Raw genomic sequence first — 23,005 nt, 5'->3', positions numbered from 1 at the left:
GAAGGAAGGAAGGAAGGAAGGAGGGAAGGAAGGAAGGAAGGAAGGAAAGAAGGGAGGAAGGAAGGAAAGATCCCATCCCAGTTCACATGAATCATGTAGGACCTAACAACATTTTTAGAAAGTATTTCAACTGTTTATTTGGCAGCCTCCTTTGTGCATGGGAAAATGTTTGTGCTTGCTTCTGGAGTTGGCAACAGTTTCAGTAATGCTGTATGTTGACTACATTTAGGGAAAAATTGGAAACAGAGTGTAATAGAAGAACCTCTGAAATAGAAGCCCAGTGTCAGGCTGCGTGTCAGCAAGTCACTGAGCGCTGTGAACAGACTCTCCGAAGCCTGGAGGAGCACCACCTTCAACAGCTAAAGGAGCTCATGGAGCAGCGGCTGGAGGACAGAGCCCAGTGGGAATTTGAGAAGGACGAGCTCACCCAGGAGTGTGCCGAGGCCCAGGAGAAACTGGGGGAGACTCTTCAGAGAGAGAAAGCGACCTCCCTGGTCCTGACCCAGGAGAGGGAGATGCTGGAGAAGACATACAAAGAACATTTGAATAGCATGGTCATTGAGAGAGAACAGCTGCTCCAAGACCTGGAAGACCTGCGCAGTGCATCCGAGAGCCAGCACAGCCTCCTGACCAACCAGATACTCGAGCTGAAGAGCTCCCATGCACAGGAACTAAAGGAGCAAGAGCAGGTCCTGTGCCAGGCGGGGGCCTCCAAGCAGCTAGCCAGCCAGCAGCTTGAAAGGTTGCAGCTGGAGCATGACCAAGAGAGGCAGGACATGATGGCCAAACTTCTGGCCGTAGAGAATGCCCACAGGGTGACACGTGAGACAGCCGATCGAGACAGGGCTGAGATGAGCGCAGAGATCTCCAGGCTTCAGAATAAAATCAAGGCCATCCAGCAAGCAGCATCTCCATCCAGGTTTCACGGGGGCTGCCAGGCAGTGGGAGGGGAGGAGGAGGTAGAAGGAAATAGAGGCATGTCCCTGCTTGAACAAGGGGAGCAGCTGTTGGAAGAAAATGGAGATGTCCTTGTCAGTCTACAGAAAGCTCATGAACGTGCAGTGAAGGAGAATGTGAAAATGGCTACTCAGATTTCTAGATTGCAACAGAGGCTGCAGAAATTAGAGCCTGGGTTAGTGATGTCATCATGTTTAGAAGAGCCAGCGACAGAGTTTTTGGGGAGTTCTGCAGAACATTCACAGCCATTCTTATCGCAAAGCCGAATGAAGCAAGCTGCAAGTGTCACTACACAGCACATCCAGAGCGACCTGCAGGAAAATGAGGCTCAGGATGCAAGGAGTACAGCGGCCAGCTCCCATCAGAGACACAGGGTCAGGATGGAAGAGTCGGAAACTTCCGTGGAGTGTTTCTCAGAGCTTGAAAATAGTGATGAGACCAGGACTGAATCCTGGGACTTGAAGAACCACATCTGTCAGCTCCAAGAACACTTAGAGATCTTACGTGCTGACTGCGACCGGGCTTCTGAAAAGAAACAGGACCTGCTTTTTGACATCTCGGTGCTAAGAAAGAAACTAAAGATGCTTGAGAGAGTCCCTGAGGCTTCTCCCAAGTATAGGCTGCTGTTTGAGGATGCCAGTCGAGAAAACGAGTGCCTTCAGGAAGAGCTGAGAGTGATGGAGACCCGCTATGACAAGGCCCGAGAAAACAGCAAAGAACTCACTGCTGAAGTTTTCCGGTTGCGGGCGGAGTTAAAGAAAGTGGAGGAAATGACGAGAACATTCCTTAGCCTAGAAAAGAGTTACCATGATGTCAAGACTGAAAATGAGGAGCTGAACGTTTTGGTGGTGAGACTACAAGGGCAGATTGACGAGCTTCAGGAAAGAGCAGCGGTGCACAGTGACTGCAGCCTCTCTTTGTGGGAAGCCAGGTCAGATAACTTGGAGCTCCAGCCCCATGAGAAGGTGCTTGAACTAAGTCAGTCGCTGGAAGAATGCATTCCCAAGGTTAGAAGCATACACCGTCTTGTAGAAGAATGGACACAAGAAACCCAGTGCCAAGAGCAGGGGAGCACACAGCTCTTGGCAAAAGCCCATGAAATGGCCTGGTTACACAGAACCAAGAAAAGCCCAGAGTTCTTCTTGGTGCAGACTCACCAAGAAGAGCCTCGAGTCCAAAACCGAGTTCCATTGGAGGAAAACACTGCCCTCCAAGGCCTTCAAGACCCTCAGTTTCAGCATCAGGCCACACTAGCAGAGTTAGAACTGGAGAAACAGAAGCTACAGGAGCTGACTAGGAAGCTAAGGGAGCGAGTCACTACTTTAGTTAAGCAGAAAGGTGTCCCTTCTCAGGGAGAGAAGGAGGAAGAGCTGAAAGCCATGATGCATGACCTGCAGGTCACATGCAGTGAGATGCAACAGAAAGTTGAACTGTTGAGGTAATGTATGTGCCTTCTAGACTTCACCGCAGCCCGCAGAGCACCCGAGCCCATCTAACTTCCTGCTGCTTGCCCTGCCTAGAGAAACTAACTTGTCTCCAAGAAGTGAGCCGTACCCTAGACTTCCTTCTGCTTCTGTATCACATTAACAAGTAGAATAACGTTGCCTCGTAGGCACTCCCTTCCTCATAGCAAATAAATGATGCCCGTTTGGGTGTGAAAGTTCAGAATGGCCAGTGTTCGCTGCATAGCCATACACATCATCAACAGAGGTCCTTTTCTAGCACTTTCTTCATTTGAATGGATAGATGCTGTGTCATTCAACATTACTTTCTTCATTTTGATGAAACACACTATCCAAGAGCAGATGCCTTTGAGTATTGTTTAACTCATTTGGTAGCTAAGAACTCTCTTCTCATAATAATATAGGAAAATGTTTGTGGCTGATAGGTTTTCACTGATATTATTCATAGTGTGTGCTAATATCCTATACATATGATGAATTTAGCTTAGAACATGTCTTTACCAAGGAGTTACCAGATTCTAATACATGTGCTTAAGGATGAAGACAAAAGAATGACGACTGATTTTAATGACTGTCCACTTGAATTTATAACAGAGAATTATATTAATCCTCTAGCGATATTGGTTTTAAAAACTAGTAAAAATATTACATGATAGCTACATAATATAGCTGGTAGCATGAGCTGCCAGCATGTAATCCTAGCTACTTAGGAAGCTGAGTTTGGGGAGATCCTAGTTCAAGGCCAGCCTGGGCAGAAAAGTTCATGAGGTCCCTTCTTGAGGAAAAGGGGTACATGCTACTATATTCCTTTTACAAGGACAGAGTGGCACATACCTGTTATCTCAGCTAGACTAGAAGCCTAACATTGGCAGGTTGTGTCCAAGTGTATTCCTGAGCAGAAAGCAAAATCTTGTCTCACAAAATAACCAGGGGGGCTGGGAATATGGCCTATGGAAAATAAGGGGGGGCTGGGAATATGCCTAGTGGTAAAATGCTCACCTGGTGTACATGAAGCCCTGGGTTCGATTCCTCAGCACCACATATATAGAAAAAGCTGGAAGTGGCCCTGTGGCTCAAGTGATAGAATGCTGGCCTTGAGCAAAAAAAAAAAGAAGCCAGGGACAGCGCTCAGGCCCTGAGTTCAAGCCCCAGGACTGGCAAAACAAAACAAAACAAAACAAAAAACAGTAGGGGCTGGGAATATGGCCTTGTGGTAAAGTGCTTGCCTTGTATACATGAAGCCCAGGGTTCGATTCCTCAGCACCACATATATAGAAAGCCAGAAGTGGCACTGTGGCTCAAGTGGTAGTGTGCTAGCCTTGAGCAAAAAGAAGCCAGGGACAGTGCTTAGGCCCTGAGTTCAAGTGCCAGGACTGGCAAAACAAAATAGCAACAAACAAAAAGTAACCAGTAGAACCATGTCTGGAAGCATGGCTTGGTGGTAAGAGTACTAGCTTGTGAGTTCAAACTCTAGTACCACCAAAAATAAATAAATAAAATATAAAAGATACTGTATCATGTCTGATATACTTTATTAATATAAAGCAAAATAATATGAGTGTGATTCTCTCCCTCAGGCCATTTTCTATTCATAACATCAAAATATAATGAGCTGAATAAAATCACAAAGTCAACAGTACAAATCTCAATTGGGGCCCTTTTGGTTTATGTAATAAATTTTCTTTCTGTAGGTATTGGGTGGTCTAAAACCAAAGCTCATGCAACTTAGTAACATGACCTGTGTCTTTTTGGGGCAGGGAAAAATTGAGACAGAGATCCATAGAATCCTTTGCTTGAAGCAGTGTGCCTGCCATTGAGAAACCCAGCAACCAGAACTGGCATCGTGTCTCCATTTCTGTGTTCGTGTTCCTGCTTTTTAGGCCTGACTTCCCTAACAGCTTTTAGTGATGTTCTTCCCATCCCCCATAGTGAATTAGTATGCTAGGACTTCATTTTCAAGTACTAAGACACTACTAATTTGGACTTTTTTAACTTACTGGAAGTTCCTAGATAGTTTTTCCAACAACACTCTGATGACAGTCTTATAACATCCTTTAAATCTCTGGACTGCAGATATGAATCTGAAAAGCTTCACGAGGAAAACTCTATTTTGAGAAATGAAATTACTACCTTAAATGAAGAAGATAGCATTTCTAGCCTGAAATTAGAGAAATTAAATGGATCTCAGGAAGAATTGTGGTAAGGCATAGTATACTTAAATTTTCTGTAGACAGTTTATAAAGACTAAAGAACTATTTAACTTCAGCTGTCAAAGCCTACCTCTGAAATTATATTTTCATTGTTCCTCTAGGCAAAAAATAGAAACTGTAGAACAGGAAAAAGCTGCAATTCAAACGATGGCTGAAAATTTAAAGAAACAGGTAAGGAGACTATTTCCAAATGTTGCTTGATTCTGAGATCTTTTTTATTTGCAACACATAAATGCATAAATGAACGTTTTACTCAAATAACATCATAAATGATAGTAAGATTGTGAATTCTGAGTTTGAAAATGGAAATTTGCCTTATAATGACTCTAAACTAAGTTCCTTGTTTTAAGAAAACAATGTATATGCTATTTTAGATCTTAAAGCTCAATACCAGCTTTAGGAATTGCAGGAACATATAGGCGATACCTGTGAATACTAGCTCTAGCCCTTGTGTCCTTTTGATTAATTTTAGCTCCTTCCTGTTCCTCACCATGATTAAAATCAGAGAGCTAAGGATAGAATCTCACAGATACAGGATGCCAGCTAATCAGCATATCACTTCAGAGATTACAATTTATGCAGATTGCTGGTACCATTCAGTGCTCATTTTGTGTAATCGTTAAGCATGTAAAGCCTGGGAAGGGCACCAACGACCATGTCTGCACCAGTCCCAAAACAAGTACATATTGATTAAATAATATTTTTTAGTACTTGAAATAGCCATGTGCTAACATCTAAAATGTATCTTGTACTGTTATAGATAAATCAAAAAACTCAGTTGAAAAAACAGAAAATTGATATGATCATTTTTAACACAGCATGTAAGAAGATGGTTATCCTCATAAAAGCTAGAGAAGTTTAAGTAACTTTTTTTTGACCCATTTAACTAACACAAGCATAGATAATGTCGAGGATTACAAGGGGTGTGAAGAATGACAAATACATTATTGATAGGTTTATAAGTTTTTATCACTGTGAGGATAGACATCTGGGAGATACTTAACTAATAAATTAATGTATATGCATTCCTTCTAAACCAGAAATCCTGCTGTTATAAATTGATCCTAAAATGCTCACGTATATCATTTTGTTAGTTCATAAATAAAGTATTGATATCAAACCTAGAATGCAGCTATAGGTCAATGCATTATGGAAAATGTTACAATATGAAATACCCTACAGACGCTGAAAGTTTAGCAGATGATGGCTTCTGAGCACACTAAGTTGGGAAGATAAGCATGTATACAATGATAAGTGGAAAAGCCAGCTGTCCAAAGATGAAACGATCTCATCTTTCACTTTGAAAAAAGAAAAAAGAAAGAAAGAAGAAGCAATATGTTTCTGGGTGCTGTGTATGGTCTTGTGTTCTAGTACCCCACATACACAGTGGGTCCCTGTCAAGTGGGATTGGGCCAACTGTGCCTCACTTCTTCATCTTCCTCTGATGTGACTGACTTTGTAATGATGAGTCTATTTCTGCTACTACTTATATGTATTTTTAAACTTTCATAGAGAAAGAAGCAACAATTAGTCTCTAAATATGTTTTTTAACTGAAGTAGCATAGCAAGTTTTTTAAAACTTATTTCCATTTTAATTAGATTTCAGATTTAAAAATCAAAAACCAACAGTTGGATTCAGAGAATATAGAACTTCGCCAAAAGAACTCTCAAAACCAGGAAGAACTGCAGGACCTTAATGAGCGTCTGGCAGAGCTGCTGTGCCAGAAGGAAGAAGAGCCAGGGGAGAGTTCATTTGAGGAATGGGAACGAGAAAGGGCTGATCTGAAAAAAGAACTGGAACTCTATAAAATGCAGGTATGCTCCATGGCCACCCTACTGCTTTTATTATTATTATTGAAGAAGTCCTAAGAAATAGAAGAAATGTTCGTACTAAATTTCTTACACATAAAGTCTTCATAATTAAAACAGTATGGTGCTGGCACATTACTAGTATGTATTCTGGAGAGACGAATGTAATAAGTCTGGTTTGGCCCAGAGACACATTGAAACTGTGATTTCCCTATTTGTGGATTCAACCAACCACTGATCAAAAAATAGTTTTTTAATTGCATCGATGCTAAACATGTAGATTTCTTTTTCTTGCTATTTTTCCATAAACAATATGGTAAAATAACTGTAGCATTTACATTTACTAGGAATTGCAAGTGATCTAGAGATGAGTATGTAAGAGAATATGAGTATATGTAGAACAATGCCCTTGTATATAAAAGACTTGAACAATCTCCCATGAATCCCAAAGGATGACTACTTGTAGACACAGGTAGCTTCTCAGACTTCTAGAATAAAGATAGACTTTTAAGCAAGTGGTAGCTAGACAGCTGGATAGACATTTTGAGATAATTAGAATGGAAATTACCTATATAAAAAAACTGTACAAATACTAGAAGAAAACATGAGCAAATCTGTCTTTAACCTTTGCCTAAAGAATGATTCAAAAAAGAGGTAATAAAATAAAAAGTTGATTACAATTTTTAAATGACTAAAAAAAGTCAAAAGACAACTGAATAACTAGAAGAAAATGTTTATAACATATACCAGAGAAAATAATCGGTATTTCTAGAGATATAAAACAAATGTCAGCAGGCACTAGTAGCTCATGCCTATAATCCTCGCTACTCAGGAGGCTGAGATCTGAGGACCATGGTTTGAAGCCAGCCCAGTCAAGAAAGTCTGTGAGACTCTTATCTCTAATACACTACTCAGAAAAAGCTGGAAGTGGCACTGTGGCTCAAGTGATAGAGCGCTAGCCTTGAGCACAAACAGGCTCAGGGACAGCCCCCAAGCCCTGAGTTCAAGCCCCACCACTGACAAAAAAAATTTTTTTAATACATAAAAATAAATAAATAAAAATGGCTCTCAAACCTATAAAACTATATTTAAAATCACTCATAATTACAGAAATGGAAATTTGACATTGGTAAATGGTTTCTCACCTAAAAAAATGAACAGTAACTTATACATACAACAATGTGCTCTTTGGGTAGTGCTGTGGGAAAAGGCATTTGTAAACCATGTTGACCATGTATAACATACTGGTACCATCTTTGTGAAAGTGGATTTGGCGCTCCCTCACACAGTCACATATTTACTTGCCTTTGTCTAGAGGTCTCACTTCTACACATCTACCCTAAAAATGTACTGCAATAATATGATTTATGTGCACAGAGTTGTTCAGAATTGCCAAGTAATGGAAGCAAGCTAGATGTGAATATATGAGAATAGTTGAGAGCAGTTGAATAAGTGTTTTGGGTTCATGCATACTATGGATAAACAGCAGAAGAAAACAATGAGAATGATCTCTTATTTTTATGAAATGAATCCCAGGATATAATGTTAAGTGAAAAAAGAAAAGAAGAGTATCTAAACATGTAAGATTAAGGGTGGGGTGGGGGCTCTTAGAAAATACACATGAGTGGGACACTGGTTGCTAATGCCTGTAATCCTAACTACTCAGGAAGCTGAGATCTGAGGATCTCTGTTCAAGCCAGCCTAGGCAGGAAAGTCTATAGACTCTTACCTCCAATAAACTACTCAGTAAAAGCTGTGGCTTCAGTGGTAGAGCACTACCCTCAAGCAAAATGAAGCTCAGCAACAGTGCCTAGGCCCTGAGTTCAAGCCCTAGGACCAGCACACACACAAAAGAAACACACATGTATCTTCTCATTTATGTAAAACAAATGCAAGGATAATAAACTAGAAATTAAAATGGTAGCCAGATGGTTTGATGGATAGTTATGAGAGTAAGAAAAAGATAGACAGCGGAACAAGAGTGCTAGAAGAGATTAGGGAGTTACACTTGTCTTAATTTATCTTTGCCTGCAGCTCTTATTAGATAGAACAATAATAATGTTCACAAGGTCTTTTTCTTTCTTTCTTCTTCCCCCCAGTGTTGAGAATTGAACCCTGGTTTGCACTCTGCCACTGAGCTATACCCGCTGGCCTATTTCAGAGTTTTCAAATAAGCTCCAAATATGCTGGGCATGGTAGCCCTTGCCTATAATCTGAGCTACTTGAGAGGTGGAGATCAAGAGGTCTTGAGGAATGTAATTTCAAACCAGCCTAGGCAAAATTTCTCAAGATCTCACATCTTGCCCCATAAAATCTGGACATAATGGTGCATGCCTGTCATCCTAGCTAGTAAGATAGAATAAAGAGGTGGACTGCTGTCCAGGCTGGCCCTAGGCAAAAAGCAAAATGATCTGAAGGTGTAGCTCCAGGGGTAAAGTGTCTTCCTAGCAAGTACAAGTTCGAACTCAGTGCTGCAAAAAAAAAAAAAGCTTGAACAATTTCATCAACAAAATTAAGTTAGTATAGAACATAATAGTTATAAAGTGCTGAAGACAATTGATACCTGTACTTAGTAACAAAAAAACTAATTAGAGTAACAACAGTTCTCATCAATAAATTATAGGAAAAAATAGTAAAAATCATCCTTAGACAAACAACCAAGTAAAAATGGAAGATATTTTGGGTTAGCTGCATTGGATATAAGGACAAATGGTTATAAAACAATGTGGCATTGAATTGATAGTGTTTCCTTAACACTGACTATGTGAACCTAGTTGAGTGAACTCAACTGGTATGTCTGTTGTTTGACTTTGTTTTTCTCCTAGTCCTCCACATTAGTGTCTTCTCTGGAGGCAGAACTTTCAGAAGTTAAAATTCAGACTCATATTATGGAACAGGAAAATCTCCTTCTCAAAGATGAACTGGAACAAATGAACCAAGTAAGTTTGCATGCTACTGAGAGGGTTCATGGAACCCTGATGGTCTGTTGTTTCCAGCCTCCAAATGTTCTTTGCTCTAAATCCTGGCAACCAGTATAGTGCTTAGTGACGCCAAGGACTTGAAGTACAAGTCTATTTATATGCAAACCTATTGCTAATTCCCCTAGTTTTGTAAGTTATATAACTTATTTATGTTGTAGACTTTGAAATCCTATTGTTAATAATGACACCCAGCCATTTCAGTCTATTTGTTGTTTTGTTCTCCTCATGGCTAGATGAGAAAGTGACCTTCTTGCTTGTAACATTTAGGATGGTTCACTGTGGTTTGTGAGGCTACCTGTCCATGGGGCTTGCTCGCTTGCGGCCAGGGTGAAGCATTGGTGAGCAGGAAAATCGAGCATCATTGGGGATGAATCCTCCCTTATGAAGCCCTTTCCAGAGTATGAAAGAGGGCACACCTTATAACTCATGTCCTATTTACTCTTCTTTTCTATTCTGTACAAAAGTCTCTCAGTTGGAATAATTCTGATTTATAGCAGGATAGTTTCATTTTTCATTTACTTTGCCCTCAGGTTACTTTATTTTGACACCATCAGATTAGGAAATATTCTTTCTTGTGTCAGTTCAGCTTGTGACTGTAAGTTATGACTGTAGAATCATTGAGTGTAGACTAGGTTTATACTAGGCCTATACCAGGTAGTGTTGTATTTTTTATCTTTGACTCATTATCAGTCTTGTTTACCTAATAGGATTATGAAACTTTCAGGGTATTTGTGTCTTATGTAATAGTTGATATAATACTGATGCTCAACAAGGTTTGGTAAGAACAAGTATTTTAGGTTGGATAGGGGCGGCCCACATCTCTAATCTTGGCTATCTGTGTGGCAGGAATAAGAGGATTATAGTTTGAGGCCAGCACAGTCAAAAACCAAGCTACATTAGACACTGTGTTGATCATGAACTATACAACTTGGGCGGAGGGCAGGGCGGAGGAACAAACTGAAAGACAACAAAGGGAAGAGGTGACAACACTGTTCAAAAAGAAATATGCTCATTACCTGACTTACATAACTGTAACCCCTCTGTACATCACCTTTACAATAACAATAAGATTAAACAATCTAGATGGTATAGTAGTTCACAACCATCATCCCAGATACATGGAGGAGCCCAAGTGTTTCTCCTACTCCTTCTTTTAGTGTTTTCAGGGTATCTGTTTTAATTTTGAGGTCTTTGATCCATTTGGAATTGATTTTGGTGCAGGGTGATATATAAGGATCTAGTTTTAGTTTGTTGCAGGTGTTGAACCAGTTTTGCCAGCACCATTTGTTAAAGAGGCTATCTTTCTTCCATCCTATTTTTTTAGCCCCTTTATCAAAGATTAAGTAGGCATAGTTCTGCGGGTTCATTTCTGGGTAACTGTTTTAGGAGCTAAGTAAAGGTAAAAAGTAGAAAAACAGCCATGTCTCAGTATAATAAAAGTTAAAATGTGTCACCAGGACCACCAGAAGGAAAGGGAAGAGGAAGGCAAAGAAAAGAAAAAGGGAAAGGGAAAAGGAAGGTGGAGAGAAAGGGAAAGGGCCAAAAGTCAAACATAAGAGAGAGCAGTTAAAAGTGATGGAAAGGTGATGGAAAAGGGTTAAGAATCAAAGGACCCATCAGCCTCTTCCAAGCAGTGGTTGTCAAGAGGGCTGGAGATCAGGATTGGCTCCTGACTCTGGGACATTTGTTGTTCACGAATTGAGGGATAGTATTACCTGTTATCTTGTGGTGCCAGAGTTGCCATGAAACATTCCCCAGTATCCATGCAGGACCGTCCTCCACAATGAGGAGTTAGCCTTCTTTGCCTAGATTCCTAAAAGCAGGCATGAGGAGGCAGCATGTCCACACCAACGTATTACTGCAATTCAACTTAGACATCTTCCGGGGGCGGGGGGGCACATGGAGCAAACTGGAAGCTACTCATTGTTTTAGCCTTAACTTTGACCTTATGCTGATAACCAAAACCTCATATGACCATTCTATGGTCTTTTTATTATCACTATTCTTGAGATTGGATCTCCTTTGGTACACTAGGCTGGCCTCAAACTCATAATCCTCCTGTCTCAGCCTCCCAAGTGCTGAGATGATCAATTTTTTTTTAAATTTCTCATTCAGAAAGCACGAGCAAAAAGTACCATGGCTCCATGAGCACAAATTAAATTGATGGCTAAATTGTAGTATGTTATTTAATTGTGAAGGTAAAATGGAAAGCTAGGATGGTTATTTAACAACATCTGTCTGAGTCCCTCTGAACACATTTCAACAGTCAACTGATGCATGGAAAGATGCTAGCAGGGGAGCAGTTTGTTAAAGTTAATTATAGTCTGATAGATTTTATACGTCCTGTGAAACAGCAACGAATAGGCAATCTGAGTGCCATGACAATGCCACTTATAAATACCTCTTTATAAACACAGCCAGAAGGAGAGGAGGGCTCATTTGTCTCTCTTACAGCTGCACAGATGTCCTGATGTCTCCGAGTTCCAGCAAAAGCTTTCTAGTGTGCTAAGCTACAATGAAACACTGCAGAAAGAAAAAGAAGCGCTAAGTGCAGAATTAAAGAACTGTGTGGATAAGGTACAAAACTACTAGACTTGACCTTCACTGTAGAGTCTGTACCCTCACGAGCATTTCCATATAGACAGTGGCCTGTAGGTCTCTGGTGTTAGCCTGACTGCTTCAGAGCTGGCTGCAGCCACATTTGAGCAGGTGTAACGTGACCTTGGATCTTCAGAAGCCAAGATTCCTACTTAACATAGATGATATGTTACACTTTCTGTGTAGGGTAAACATTTTTATAATTGGAGATCTATTTCTTACATGCTTTTCCCATTGTATTTTCTTAGCAGATCCCAAACCATTTCTGTTTCCCCCCACCCTCCATCTGCTTTAAGGGCAGCCTGTATTGTCCTGGTACTCTCTTGAGATTTCTAATTGCCTTCCAGACCACTTCTCACCCTCAAAATATGAGATAGAAGCCAGGCACAGGTGACTCACACCTGTAATCCTAGTTACTCAGGAGGCTAAGTTCTGAGGATCCCAGTTCAAAGCCATCTCAAGCAGAAAAGTCTGTAAGACTCTTATCTTCAGAAGTAGAACAGTGGCTTCTCTTACCCAGAAGTAGAACAGTGGCTCAAGTGATAGAGTATGAGCCTTGAGTGAAAAAGCTGAAGGAAAGTGCAAGGCTCCTTGTTTAAGTCCTAGTACCAATGCCAAAATTGATTAACCAAAATAAAATTAAATAGTAAGAAAAAAAAGAGAAAACAAAGAAGAGAGTCCTCAAAATTAGAAGTAGAACAGAGTTAGAAAAACTCCTTTCATTTACCCTGCTCTCCCTACACACACACACACACACACACACACACACACACACACACGAAAACAGATGACACTTTTTCTTGACTGTATATGTGAAGACCTATGAGTTGAGACTAGATACATCTGCAAATATGTTCTGACCTTTCTTCTCCTCTTGAAACAGCTGGCACAGTCTAGCTTTTTGGAGAACAGAATTGCTACAATGAAGCAAGAGCAGCAGTCTTGGGAGCACCAAAGTGAGAGCTTAAAGTCACAGCTGGTGGCTTCACAGGAGAAGGTATGAAGGCAATTCTTCTCTCTTTTTATGGTAGTTAATGTTTTTAACTCTCTTCCAACAACATCCCAGTGGAATGTTCCAGATGAGAATGGCCCAAGAGGGCTCTGATTGACTCTTTTTTTTTTTTTGGCCAGTACTGGGCCTTGGACTCAGGGCCTGAGCACCATCCCTGGCTTCTTCCCGCTCAAGGCTAGCACTCTGCCACCTGAGCCACAGCGCCCCTTCTGGCTGTTTTCCATATATGTGGTGCTGGGGAATCGAACTGAGAGCTTCATGTGGAGGAGGCAAGCACTCTTGCCACTAGGCCATATTCCCAGCCCCACTGATTGACTCTTTGGGACTGAGTCTGAGACACATTCACAGTACTGAAGAATAAGTTAAATGATATTGCCCTTCAAGTTCATTAATTGTGAGAGTGCTTACTATGGAAGTTTGAGGATAATATATAAAAATGACTGGTATTACCAATTTAGAAACCAGATTTCTAAAGTAGGTTCATACCCTATTATACTTAAAGATTTCTATCCACATTCCTTTTACAAATTAAATTTAATCAAGATATACTTGCAAGTCCACAAATATGTTGTTATTTTCAATTAAAGGCCTTTACACACCAGTGCCATGGGCCAAAACATAGTTTCTACAAGATGCAATGACAATACCTTATGTCGTGCCAGCCCACTCTCACTGGTTCCATGAAATGTCGGTTAGATGTCCACAAGATAACTATATCAGCAATAAAGGCAGGCAAATTTAGTGTTTTCCTAAGTATTTTCACTGAGCTACTTAATGGAAAAGTAGATACAGTGAAGGAATGCTGTGTAGCATTCTTGTGTAGCAGTGGAAGATCATTCCCCTGCAGGTTCGGGATTTAGAAGACGCCCTGCAGAATGTGAACCTTCAGATGTCCCGGATCAAATCTGACCTCCGAGTGACTCAGCAGGAAAAAGAAGCTTTAAAACAAGAAGTGATGTCTTTACACAAACAGCTTCAGAATGCTTGTGACAAGGTGATTTCTCTATTTTTTAAAAATTGAGGCATAGATTATATAAAGTACATCCATTTTAAGTTGATAAGCTCATTTTTACATGTATTTATCTATACATATATAGGTTGCTTTACATAAAGGTATGTTTTCTCATTTTTTTTTTTTTGGTTTAACCACAACTTGGATCAGAGTATAGAAAATGTCTGCCTGGCTTTTTTAAAATTAATTTTTATTGTAAAGATGCTGTACAGAGGGATTACTGTTATATAAGTTAGGTAATGAGTACATTTCTTTTTGAACAGTGTCACCTCTTCTCTCATTTTCTCTGGCTGGCTATTGTGTCCCCTCCAGTTGGTAATCCTGTAATAGGGCTTGAACTCAGGGCCTGAGCACTGTCCCTGGCTTCCTTTTGCTCAAGGCTAGTGCTCTACCACTTGAGCCACAGTGCTACTTCTGGCTTTTTCTGTTTATGTGGTACTGAGGAGTGGAACCCAGAGCTTCATGCATGCTAGGCAAGTACTCTACCACTAAGCCACATTCCCAGCCCAGGACTCACTTTTTAAATCAGATATATATGCTTCCCAACTTCTTTTTTTTTTTTTTTTTTGGGCCAGGCCTGGGCCTTGAACTCAGGGCCTGAGCACTGTCCCTGGAGCCACAGCGCCACTTGTGGTCATTTTCTGTATATGTGGTGCTGAGGATTCGAACCCAGGGCTTCGCGTATACGAGGCAAGCACTCTTGCCATTAGGCCATATTCCCAGCCCCCCAACTTCTTATAAACAGAACTCTAGTGATACCAAAAACAATAGTCTTTTGTTTTGAACAAGTCAAAATACCATGGCATAGTTGAGTTTTGTAAGAATAAAACTAAAGCATTTTCAGATGCTAAATAATAAGATCATTAAGATCTTATAGCTGGGCGTTGGTGGCTTATACCTATTTTTCTAGCTACTCTGGAGGCTGAGATCTGAGGATTGTGGCTCAAAGCCAGAATGCAGGAAATTTGGTGAGATTCTTATCACCAACTACCAGAAAACCAGGGGTGGTGCTGGGAGTAAAAGTGGTAGAGCGCTAGCCTTGAGCAAAAGAGCTCAGCGACAGTGCTCAGGTCCAGAGTTCAAGCCCCATGACTGACAACAACAATAAAAATCTTATGACACTAACAAAAATTAATACAATAAAAATGTTGAAAGAAGTGAATCTAAGAACACATACTTACATACTGAAGCTGAGGAAAAAGTAAAGCTGAAGCCAAAAAAGGCATAAAATAGTAGTGCTGACTTTTGGAGCATAATTCATCCTGCCAAGTGAGTTGTTGCTGTGATACTACAAAGTCTAGGGCTTGCTGCTTGAGGCAGTTAACTGCCACTCCATGGTGCAGTTAGAAAGTGTGTCTCCTGCCTGTTATCCACATTCCTTGCCAGTCAAAAAATAGAACAATAGTAGTTTAAAACTGACTTGGGCACAAAGTTTGTGAGTTCCTGCATCTCATTCCATAGAAGCTTGGCATGATGATGCACACTTGTCATCCCAGTTTATACTGGAAGTGTAAATAGGAGGATTGCAGTCCAGGATGGCCCAGGCAAACCACAAAATCTTATTAGAAAAATAAAGCAAAAGGGATGTGTACATGGCTCCAGTAGGCGTGTCCCGACTGATCCAGCTCAATGCTCAATTCAAGCCTTTGGAGCACAAACAGCATCATTAAAAAAAAAAAGGTTCATCTTAAAATATAACAATGCTTAACCTGCACAAATAAGATAAGAACAATGTTATGCACATGAGTCTTGAAATAGATGTTAAGATTTGGTCTTATGATAAAAGTACGCCCTAATTCAGTTATTTTTCTCTCTTGGTTCATGACACTTTAAAAAACTTATTTCTGTTTTTAAAATTATCTCTGGGCTGAAATGTTTCTCAATGAAAAAATATTAGTTTTGTTCTTTTTTTGTTTAGCTTTCATCAGGCAGTTGTGTTACCTTTTTAACTTTTTAGAGTTATTTTTAAGACTAAAAAATGTTTCCTTTAGCAGATTAATCCATATTCCTGAACTAGGGGCTCAATTCTGTGGACAGCACTCCCTTTAGATCCTAAGGAGGGTTATGATGGCATGTGTTGAAAGCAAGAGTAGAGGTCACCTTGTGAAGCTTACAGGCTGGGTATGCCTTATCGAGAGTATTATCTGGATTCAAAGATAAGAATGCTGCAATGCTTAAGCCACCAACCTCCAAGCATATGACTTCTGTGGAGAGCTTGAGCTTTCCCTATGGTCACATTTGCCATTGAACTTGACTGGGCTCTTTGGCCATTGACCACTTAAAACAGAATTTCCAACATTTTAAAGTCAAATCCTAAGTATTATTTTATTCGTGTCTCTATAAATTTATACATTAGAAGACAACAATTAAAAGATGTTTGTTAAGAATTTTCATACCTGGTGCCAGTAGCTCATGCCTATAAGGCATGAAGGCAGAAATTGTGACAATCCTGTTTCAAGAGACCCCTTTTCTACTAATCTGGGCTTAGTGGCACCTGTCTTTGATCCCAGCTAGATGAGAGGCTGAGATTGGGAGAATTGCCGCCAACCTGAATATCCAGCTGGGCAAGAAGTTTGTGAGACTGCATCTCAGCACAAGAAGCTGGGTATAGTGGCACATGCCTGTTACTCCAGTTACAGTGGAACACTGCAATACAGGCTTCCACATGGGGAAAGAAACAAAACCCTATTTCAAAGCAGGAGGCATGGCTCACCTCCTATGGGAGTGCCTGCCTAGCAGGTATGAGGCCCTGAGTTCAAACCCCAGTCCTGCCAAAATATATAATAGTAAAAATAAATTGTTACATAATAATAATAATAAACTGTTATCATCAGGTTATAAATAAGGCAGCTTTCTCTTTGCCCATCAGTTTGTTTTAAGGCTTAACTCTGCAACTCTCTCTTAAGAACCTTGCTGCAGAAATAGCCAGCCTGCCATCAGGACCCCAGAACCAGCAGCAAAGGTTGTCTTGGGATCAGTTAGATCATCTGAGTGAGGAACCGCAGCTGCTCCGGCAGGGAAATGAGAGACTGCAGACCGTGGTGCAGAACACCAAGGCAGAGCTCATGCACTCCCGAGAGAAGGTAACTTCAAGGACTGCCCATAGCGGCCTGTTTGTAAATGATCGGCTTGAGGTAGAAATGGATGTTTGTTATGGTTGAAGTTGATTCTGAGGTATGGAGTAGAGTACCCTGTCATACCAGACTTATTTCAATCATGTATCATTTATCATTTACTTGCCTATAATTTTATCCTGGTATATTTAAAAAATATTTCTCATTTGATATAAGCAGTTCCATATTAAAATAAGTCTGGGTTTGTAATCCTCATATCAAAAACATCGACTCATGGAAATTGTGTTAACCATATATTCTCATTCCATTTGGCTAGCTGCCCAGACCAGCAATTACAAAAAATGGCAAAACTCGACTTAGATCTCATGGGCTTAGCTAACTCCTTATAAGAGAAAACTTTGGTGCCTCTTTGTAGAGACTCAGCATTTCAAACTGAGAATGATGTTCTTAAGGTCTTAATGTTACTTTTGAATTCTTCACTCTTCTGCCTCGTCAGCCATACTGACCTGTGTCAGCACCTTTAACAGAGAAAGAGCTCTGTAGATTAGTCAGGGTTTGCTCTAGAATAGCTGCTCTGGGCAGGAACTTAGTGACAGCTGCATCTGCATGGGGAACAAGACAGAGGTCCCTGTCATGAGTTTAGGAGTGGTCTAATGCAAGTCAGTGATGCTGTCATTTCCGCCACTCCTCAGAGTTTGGCTCATGCCATAGCCAAAGGGCCTTGGACTGCTATGTCCCTTTCTTGGTAGTCACATCATATACACCCTTGACTCCTGGAGACTTAGTAGACCCCGAAGAACCACTTCCCTGTCTTGTTCTTATGGGATTGTATTTTGTAGATGTGAGTAGATTTACCTAGAAAAGATCTTTGGAAAGCAGAAAAATAGGATTCCAGAACTGAGTGATATGAGGAGAGTAGCTCAACCAGTAATCCTAGCTACATGGGAGACAGAAATCAGGGCACATCTGTTAAGACCAGCCCATGCATAAAAATTTGTGAGATTCTCGCTCAGCCAGTGGCTGGGCACAGTGGTGTACACCCGTCATCTGCAGGGGGAGGATCAATTCCCAGGCTAGCCTGGGGAATAAAGCAGGGCCTTACCTCAACAATCATCAAGGCTAAAGGGGCTAGAGGCATGGCTCAAATGGTAGAGCACTTCCCTAGCAAGGGAGAAGCCCCAAGTTCAATCCAGAGTACCTAAAAAAAGAAAGACAAGGGAAAAACAGAATTGACAGGCTAGATTGAAGAAGGTTTTATTGTTATTGTTGTTGGTTATGAGGATCTCACTCTGTTGCTCAGGCTAATCTTGAACTTCTGAGTTCAAGAGCTCTTCTTGCCTCAGTCTCCCTGGTAGCTGGAACTATAGATATACGCTACTGTGCCCAGCTTAAAAAAAGTTTTTTCTTTCTACATTACATTAGTTATGCAGTGGGGGGGGTGTCACTGTTATATTCCCCATGTTTCCAGTATATTCCAGGGCCATTCCTCTTTGACTGGCCCTTCCCTACTTTCCCACATAGTCTCAGTGGGTGCCATTGTTCTATTATTGTAGATACAAACAATCTACGATGACCATATTTATCCTCTTTCCTCTTTCGTGTTAGCCTCACCACTACTCGATGCCATCCCCGGACAGAGCTATCCCAGCCCTCTCAACCCCTGTTGATTAACTGCTGTTACCAAAGCTCTTATGAAAGTGTTGTCCTATCATTGAATAGAAGGGGCTGAATGAAAACTTGCCTTATTTGTTGTTTTTCCTAGCAATTGTTTTTCCTTCCATTTTGTTCTTAGGTCCATCAACTGGAATCCAGCCTTCTTCCCTCTAAGCACCAAAAACATCTAAACCCATCAGGTACTGTGAAACTCGCAGAGCAAGAAAAGTTGAACTTAAAGAGAGAATGTGAACAATTTCAGATAGAACGACCTATTAGTAGGAAGGTGAGTTTTTTGAAAATATGTACCATATATCTGTGTTCTGAATAGTATGTTTCTTCTATGTTTTTGGCTTTTGTTTTTGTGGTGCTGGGGGTTGCATTCACTCTACCTTTTTGAGCATCAGGGCTTGAGACTTCAGCTCTTTGCCACCTTGGCCTTCGGATGTGACTATTGGTGTCTTTTAGAGGTAGTGATGAGATCTAGACAAGACACTAAGACTGAAAGATCAAGACAGAAGCTGTAGCCTAACAACCTCAGAATGGCTTAGCATCATTTCTGCTGTAGTCTCTATGCAGATTGACCCTGCTGAAGTGTGGGAGTGCTGGGGACCATGCTGGAGGCTGACTTCACCACGGTCAAACGTCATTTGCTCTCTGAACTTTGTCTGATAGAGTGACATTTCAAGACTGTCTCATTCTGGAAGTGGTTCTTTCCGTTTTCCTTTTTTCCTTAACTGAAAAAAGTTTTAACTACTACTTTCCTCTTTTCAAAAATGTGGATTAAAAATCTGGGAAGAAAGAAGAACATAGCCTTTAAGTTAAAAAAAATGAACTTTATGAGTTTGTGGAAATTATAATCATTCACATTATCGTAATGCTCCAAGCTGAAATGTCATTTCATTTGTTACTTTGAGTGACTAAGTAGATAAAATGTACTAGGAAATATCAGAGTAGATGGCTCATGGTAAGGATAAGTATTATTTAAAAAACATTTCATTGCCACTGTATATGCACATAACTCTGTGTGTGTGTGTGTGTGTGTGTGTGTGTGTGTGTGTGTGTATGTGTGCACACAGACAGCAGGGTGTGGCATCAAATTTTAAAAAATCAGCTGCCCTAAGAATCTGTTCTATTTGAGAAGTGGTGATTAAAACAACATGGATTACTTAGATTCCAGCACTGCACTGAGTTGCATTGTTTGCTGTTTTTTGTTGCTGAGTTATTTTGACTTTCTTCCAAGAACCAAGATTTCTGACACAAGTTTATCAAAATAAAATTGAGCAACTTGGGTTTTTTAAAAGGGAATTTTGCCTTTTTTTTTTTTAACAGGTCAGTCAGATGAATTCTTTTGAAGGAGAATTAGACACAGTTCATTTGGAAAATGAAGGTCTGAAAAAGAAACAAGTGAAACTGGATGAGCAGCTAATGGAGGTAAGTTTGAAGCAAATGACCTTAACTATGAAGAGGATTTTAATCCATAAGCAAGCCATTTTGGGGAGTGACTAGACATGGTATTGAATTCCTCTTTTGAAAATCTACACACTGCATTCTTTTTTTTTTTTTTTTCCAGTCCTAGGGTTTGGACTCAGGGCCTGAGCACTGGCCCTGGCTTCTTTTTGCTCAAGGCTAACACTCTACCTCTTGAGCCACAGTGACACTTCTGGCCTTTTCTGTTTATGTGGTGCAGAGGAATCAAACCCAGGGCTTCGTGCATACTAGGCAAGCACTCTGCCACTAAGCCACATTCCCAGCCCCAACACACTGCATTCTTTAGTCTATATTTCCAAGTTTAATAGACATTTTTGTTTAATTACACAGTTATATTGTTTTGAAGAAATAATGCAAAATACCTGTACCTCATCAAATTCAGGTGGCAGAGTCTCTCCCAAGGGGCCCAGAGCTCTTGCACCATTATTTCTTTCATGTTTCCTAGGACCTCCCATATTGGAGTGCTTTGTACACATGCTCACTAGCAACCTCTTCAGTTAGAAAATTCGTGAAGAATCTGGGCACATTCACATTTATAAGCTTTTCTGCAGCTGCCATTAAAGCTCAGTGGTAGCACATTTGTCTAGCATGTGTGAGGCTATGGGTTCAATTCCCAGTGCTGGATAGAAAAACAAAACTGCCATTGTTTAATGGTACATTGTAATTTAGCACTGTCTTTTACAAGGCACATGTGATAAACATAAAATTGATTTGGAAAATGTGTCAGGTTATACATTTGGCTCCAGTTTATACCAGTTCAATTTCTTTTACATACCAAATACTATTATAGGATATGAAATAACTTTCATAGAGATATTTGCTTGGGGCAGATGAAATATTAATTAATCCAAAATTAATGAACCTGGAATTTACAGAAGATACAAATGGAAAATGTCTTTTAATGTTCTTAAAAATACTACCTATTCAAATATTTTTAAGCCAAAATTATAGGAAGAGAAATGTTTTAAATATTCTCTTTTATAAAGCAGGATACACTCCAAATTAACTTTAGTGCTTAGCTTTGAAATATGAAATATAGGCAAACATTACATTGACATTTAAATGACCACCAAGACTTTGGCAATTTATTTTCTCTCCTTTCTTTGCTAATGGGGAGATTAGTGGAACTATAAATAGTGAAATCCAAACCATTTGTTCTGACAGCATGTAATAAATGCATTTCAGAACCTTGCAGGCTGTGCCTAGCTGTAGACAGGCTTTTCTGATGAAATAATTATGTACCCTAATGAGTAAGCTATCTGTAGCTAAGCCCAGTGTGTCTAATAACAAATTGAAAAGCAGCAGCATATACTTAATCAAGCATTGGATCCTCGCCAAGTACTCTCCCACCAAGCTGGCTCTTCACCTGCTCTCCATAGCCCCAGTTTATGTTATTAGTCATCATAAGCAATTTCCCCACATTTTCCTCATGTCCTAATAATAATTGCTAACAGAACAATAAAAATAAATGGAATTGAATAACGAGGGGAAAGTGTGGATTTCCTACTTAAACACTGAAAAGAACAGTTCGTACACTTTTTTTTTTTAGATATAATCTTGCTATGTAGCCTAGGCTACTCATAATCCTCTTGCCTCAGCCACCTCAATGATTAGATTATAGGTAACCCTGGAAGAACAAATACTTCATGCATTATTCTAATGAGGTGTTCATTAAGAAATAAGACTGGTCAACCAGTCAAAGTAGCTCATACCTGTATTACTATCTTCTTAAGGGGTTGAGACTTGGAGGATTGAGGTTCAAAACAGGCCTAATAGATGAGACTCCAGGGGCTGGGAATATGGCCTAGTGGCAAGAGTGCTTACCTCGTATACATGAAGCCCTAGGTTTAATTCCTCGCACCACGTATATAGAAAATGGCCAGAAGTGACACTGTGGCTCAAGTGGCAGAATGCTAGCCTTGAGCAAAAAGAAGCCAGGAACAGTGCTCAGGCCCTGAGTCCAAGCCCCAGGACTGGCAATAAATAAATAAATAAAAATAGATGAGACTCCACCCCCAATTAACCAGCAAAATGACAGATTGAAGGCATAGCTTAAGTGGTAAAACACCTGCTGTGCAAGAAAGCCAAACAAGAGCATGAGACCCTAAGTTCTAGCACAAAAAGAAAAAGAAAGAAAAAGAGATTGTAGATTGATAGCAATTGGATGTTTCCACAGCTCTATTGAGATTAATTCATACATTACACATGGTTCACATATTTAAAGTGTACACTTCCATGGTTTGGGATATATTACATTATCATTTTAACTGCAGTGCATATACACATAAGATGTGCCACTGAAATGTTTTCAAGGTTGCAACTCAGTGGCATTAATTACATTCATTAGCACTCTAAAAAGAACTTCTAAATGTTGAGTGTTAACTATTCTCCCTATCAGCCTTTTAAACTGAATTCATGTGGTGTCTGGGGGTTAAGCTGCTCCAGGGAAGGTACGGTGGTTTTCAGATCATCGTTTGTACTTTTGGTCGCCTGAGGGGTAGGTATATTCCTACTTCTGCAGCGGTTCTCACCTAGAGAGGTGAGAGGCAAGAAATAAGCAGGAAAATATTTCTACAGCAGAATCTTTGAGACCAGGAAATTTGAGAAAAGCTTTCTGGGGGATTTTGACCTAATACACATGCTTCCTTGGGAGGAGGAATCTCTCATAGATATAGTCTAAAAGTCGCTGCTCTACATGTCCTTCTCCAGTGTAGCTAAAGATTTCAAATTTACTACACTAGGAAA

The 23,005-nt window shown here is 40.3% G+C and overlaps 1 protein-coding gene across 10 annotated transcripts in view; it reads left to right on the top strand.

Annotated features, from left to right (window-relative positions):
- Nin (ninein) overlaps nucleotides 1-23,005 on the top strand; it is a 113,963-nt gene that overhangs the window by 81,879 nt on the left and 9,079 nt on the right. For 8 of the 10 annotated variants that reach the window (XM_048361764.1, XM_048361768.1, XM_048361763.1 and 5 more), the window contains 11 exons: nucleotides 230-2,395; nucleotides 4,494-4,619; nucleotides 4,732-4,801; nucleotides 6,230-6,445; nucleotides 9,265-9,378; nucleotides 11,875-11,997; nucleotides 12,902-13,015; nucleotides 13,878-14,024; nucleotides 16,949-17,125; nucleotides 18,909-19,055; nucleotides 20,102-20,203. In XM_048361764.1, the coding sequence (XP_048217721.1) occupies nucleotides 230-2,395; nucleotides 4,494-4,619; nucleotides 4,732-4,801; nucleotides 6,230-6,445; nucleotides 9,265-9,378; nucleotides 11,875-11,997; nucleotides 12,902-13,015; nucleotides 13,878-14,024; nucleotides 16,949-17,125; nucleotides 18,909-19,055; nucleotides 20,102-20,203 (3,502 nt within the window). The remainder of the gene's footprint in view (nucleotides 1-229; nucleotides 2,396-4,493; nucleotides 4,620-4,731; nucleotides 4,802-6,229; nucleotides 6,446-9,264; nucleotides 9,379-11,874; nucleotides 11,998-12,901; nucleotides 13,016-13,877; nucleotides 14,025-16,948; nucleotides 17,126-18,908; nucleotides 19,056-20,101; nucleotides 20,204-23,005) is intronic. The other 2 variants (XM_048361771.1, XM_048361773.1) reach the window with 1 other exon arrangement.

Source organism: Perognathus longimembris, chromosome 14 (assembly GCF_023159225.1).
Source record: "Perognathus longimembris pacificus isolate PPM17 chromosome 14, ASM2315922v1, whole genome shotgun sequence".
Lineage (NCBI taxonomy): Eukaryota > Metazoa > Chordata > Mammalia > Rodentia > Heteromyidae > Perognathus > Perognathus longimembris.
The sequence above is the reverse complement of the archived record's forward strand: the minus strand, read 5'-3'. Positions and strand labels throughout refer to the sequence as shown.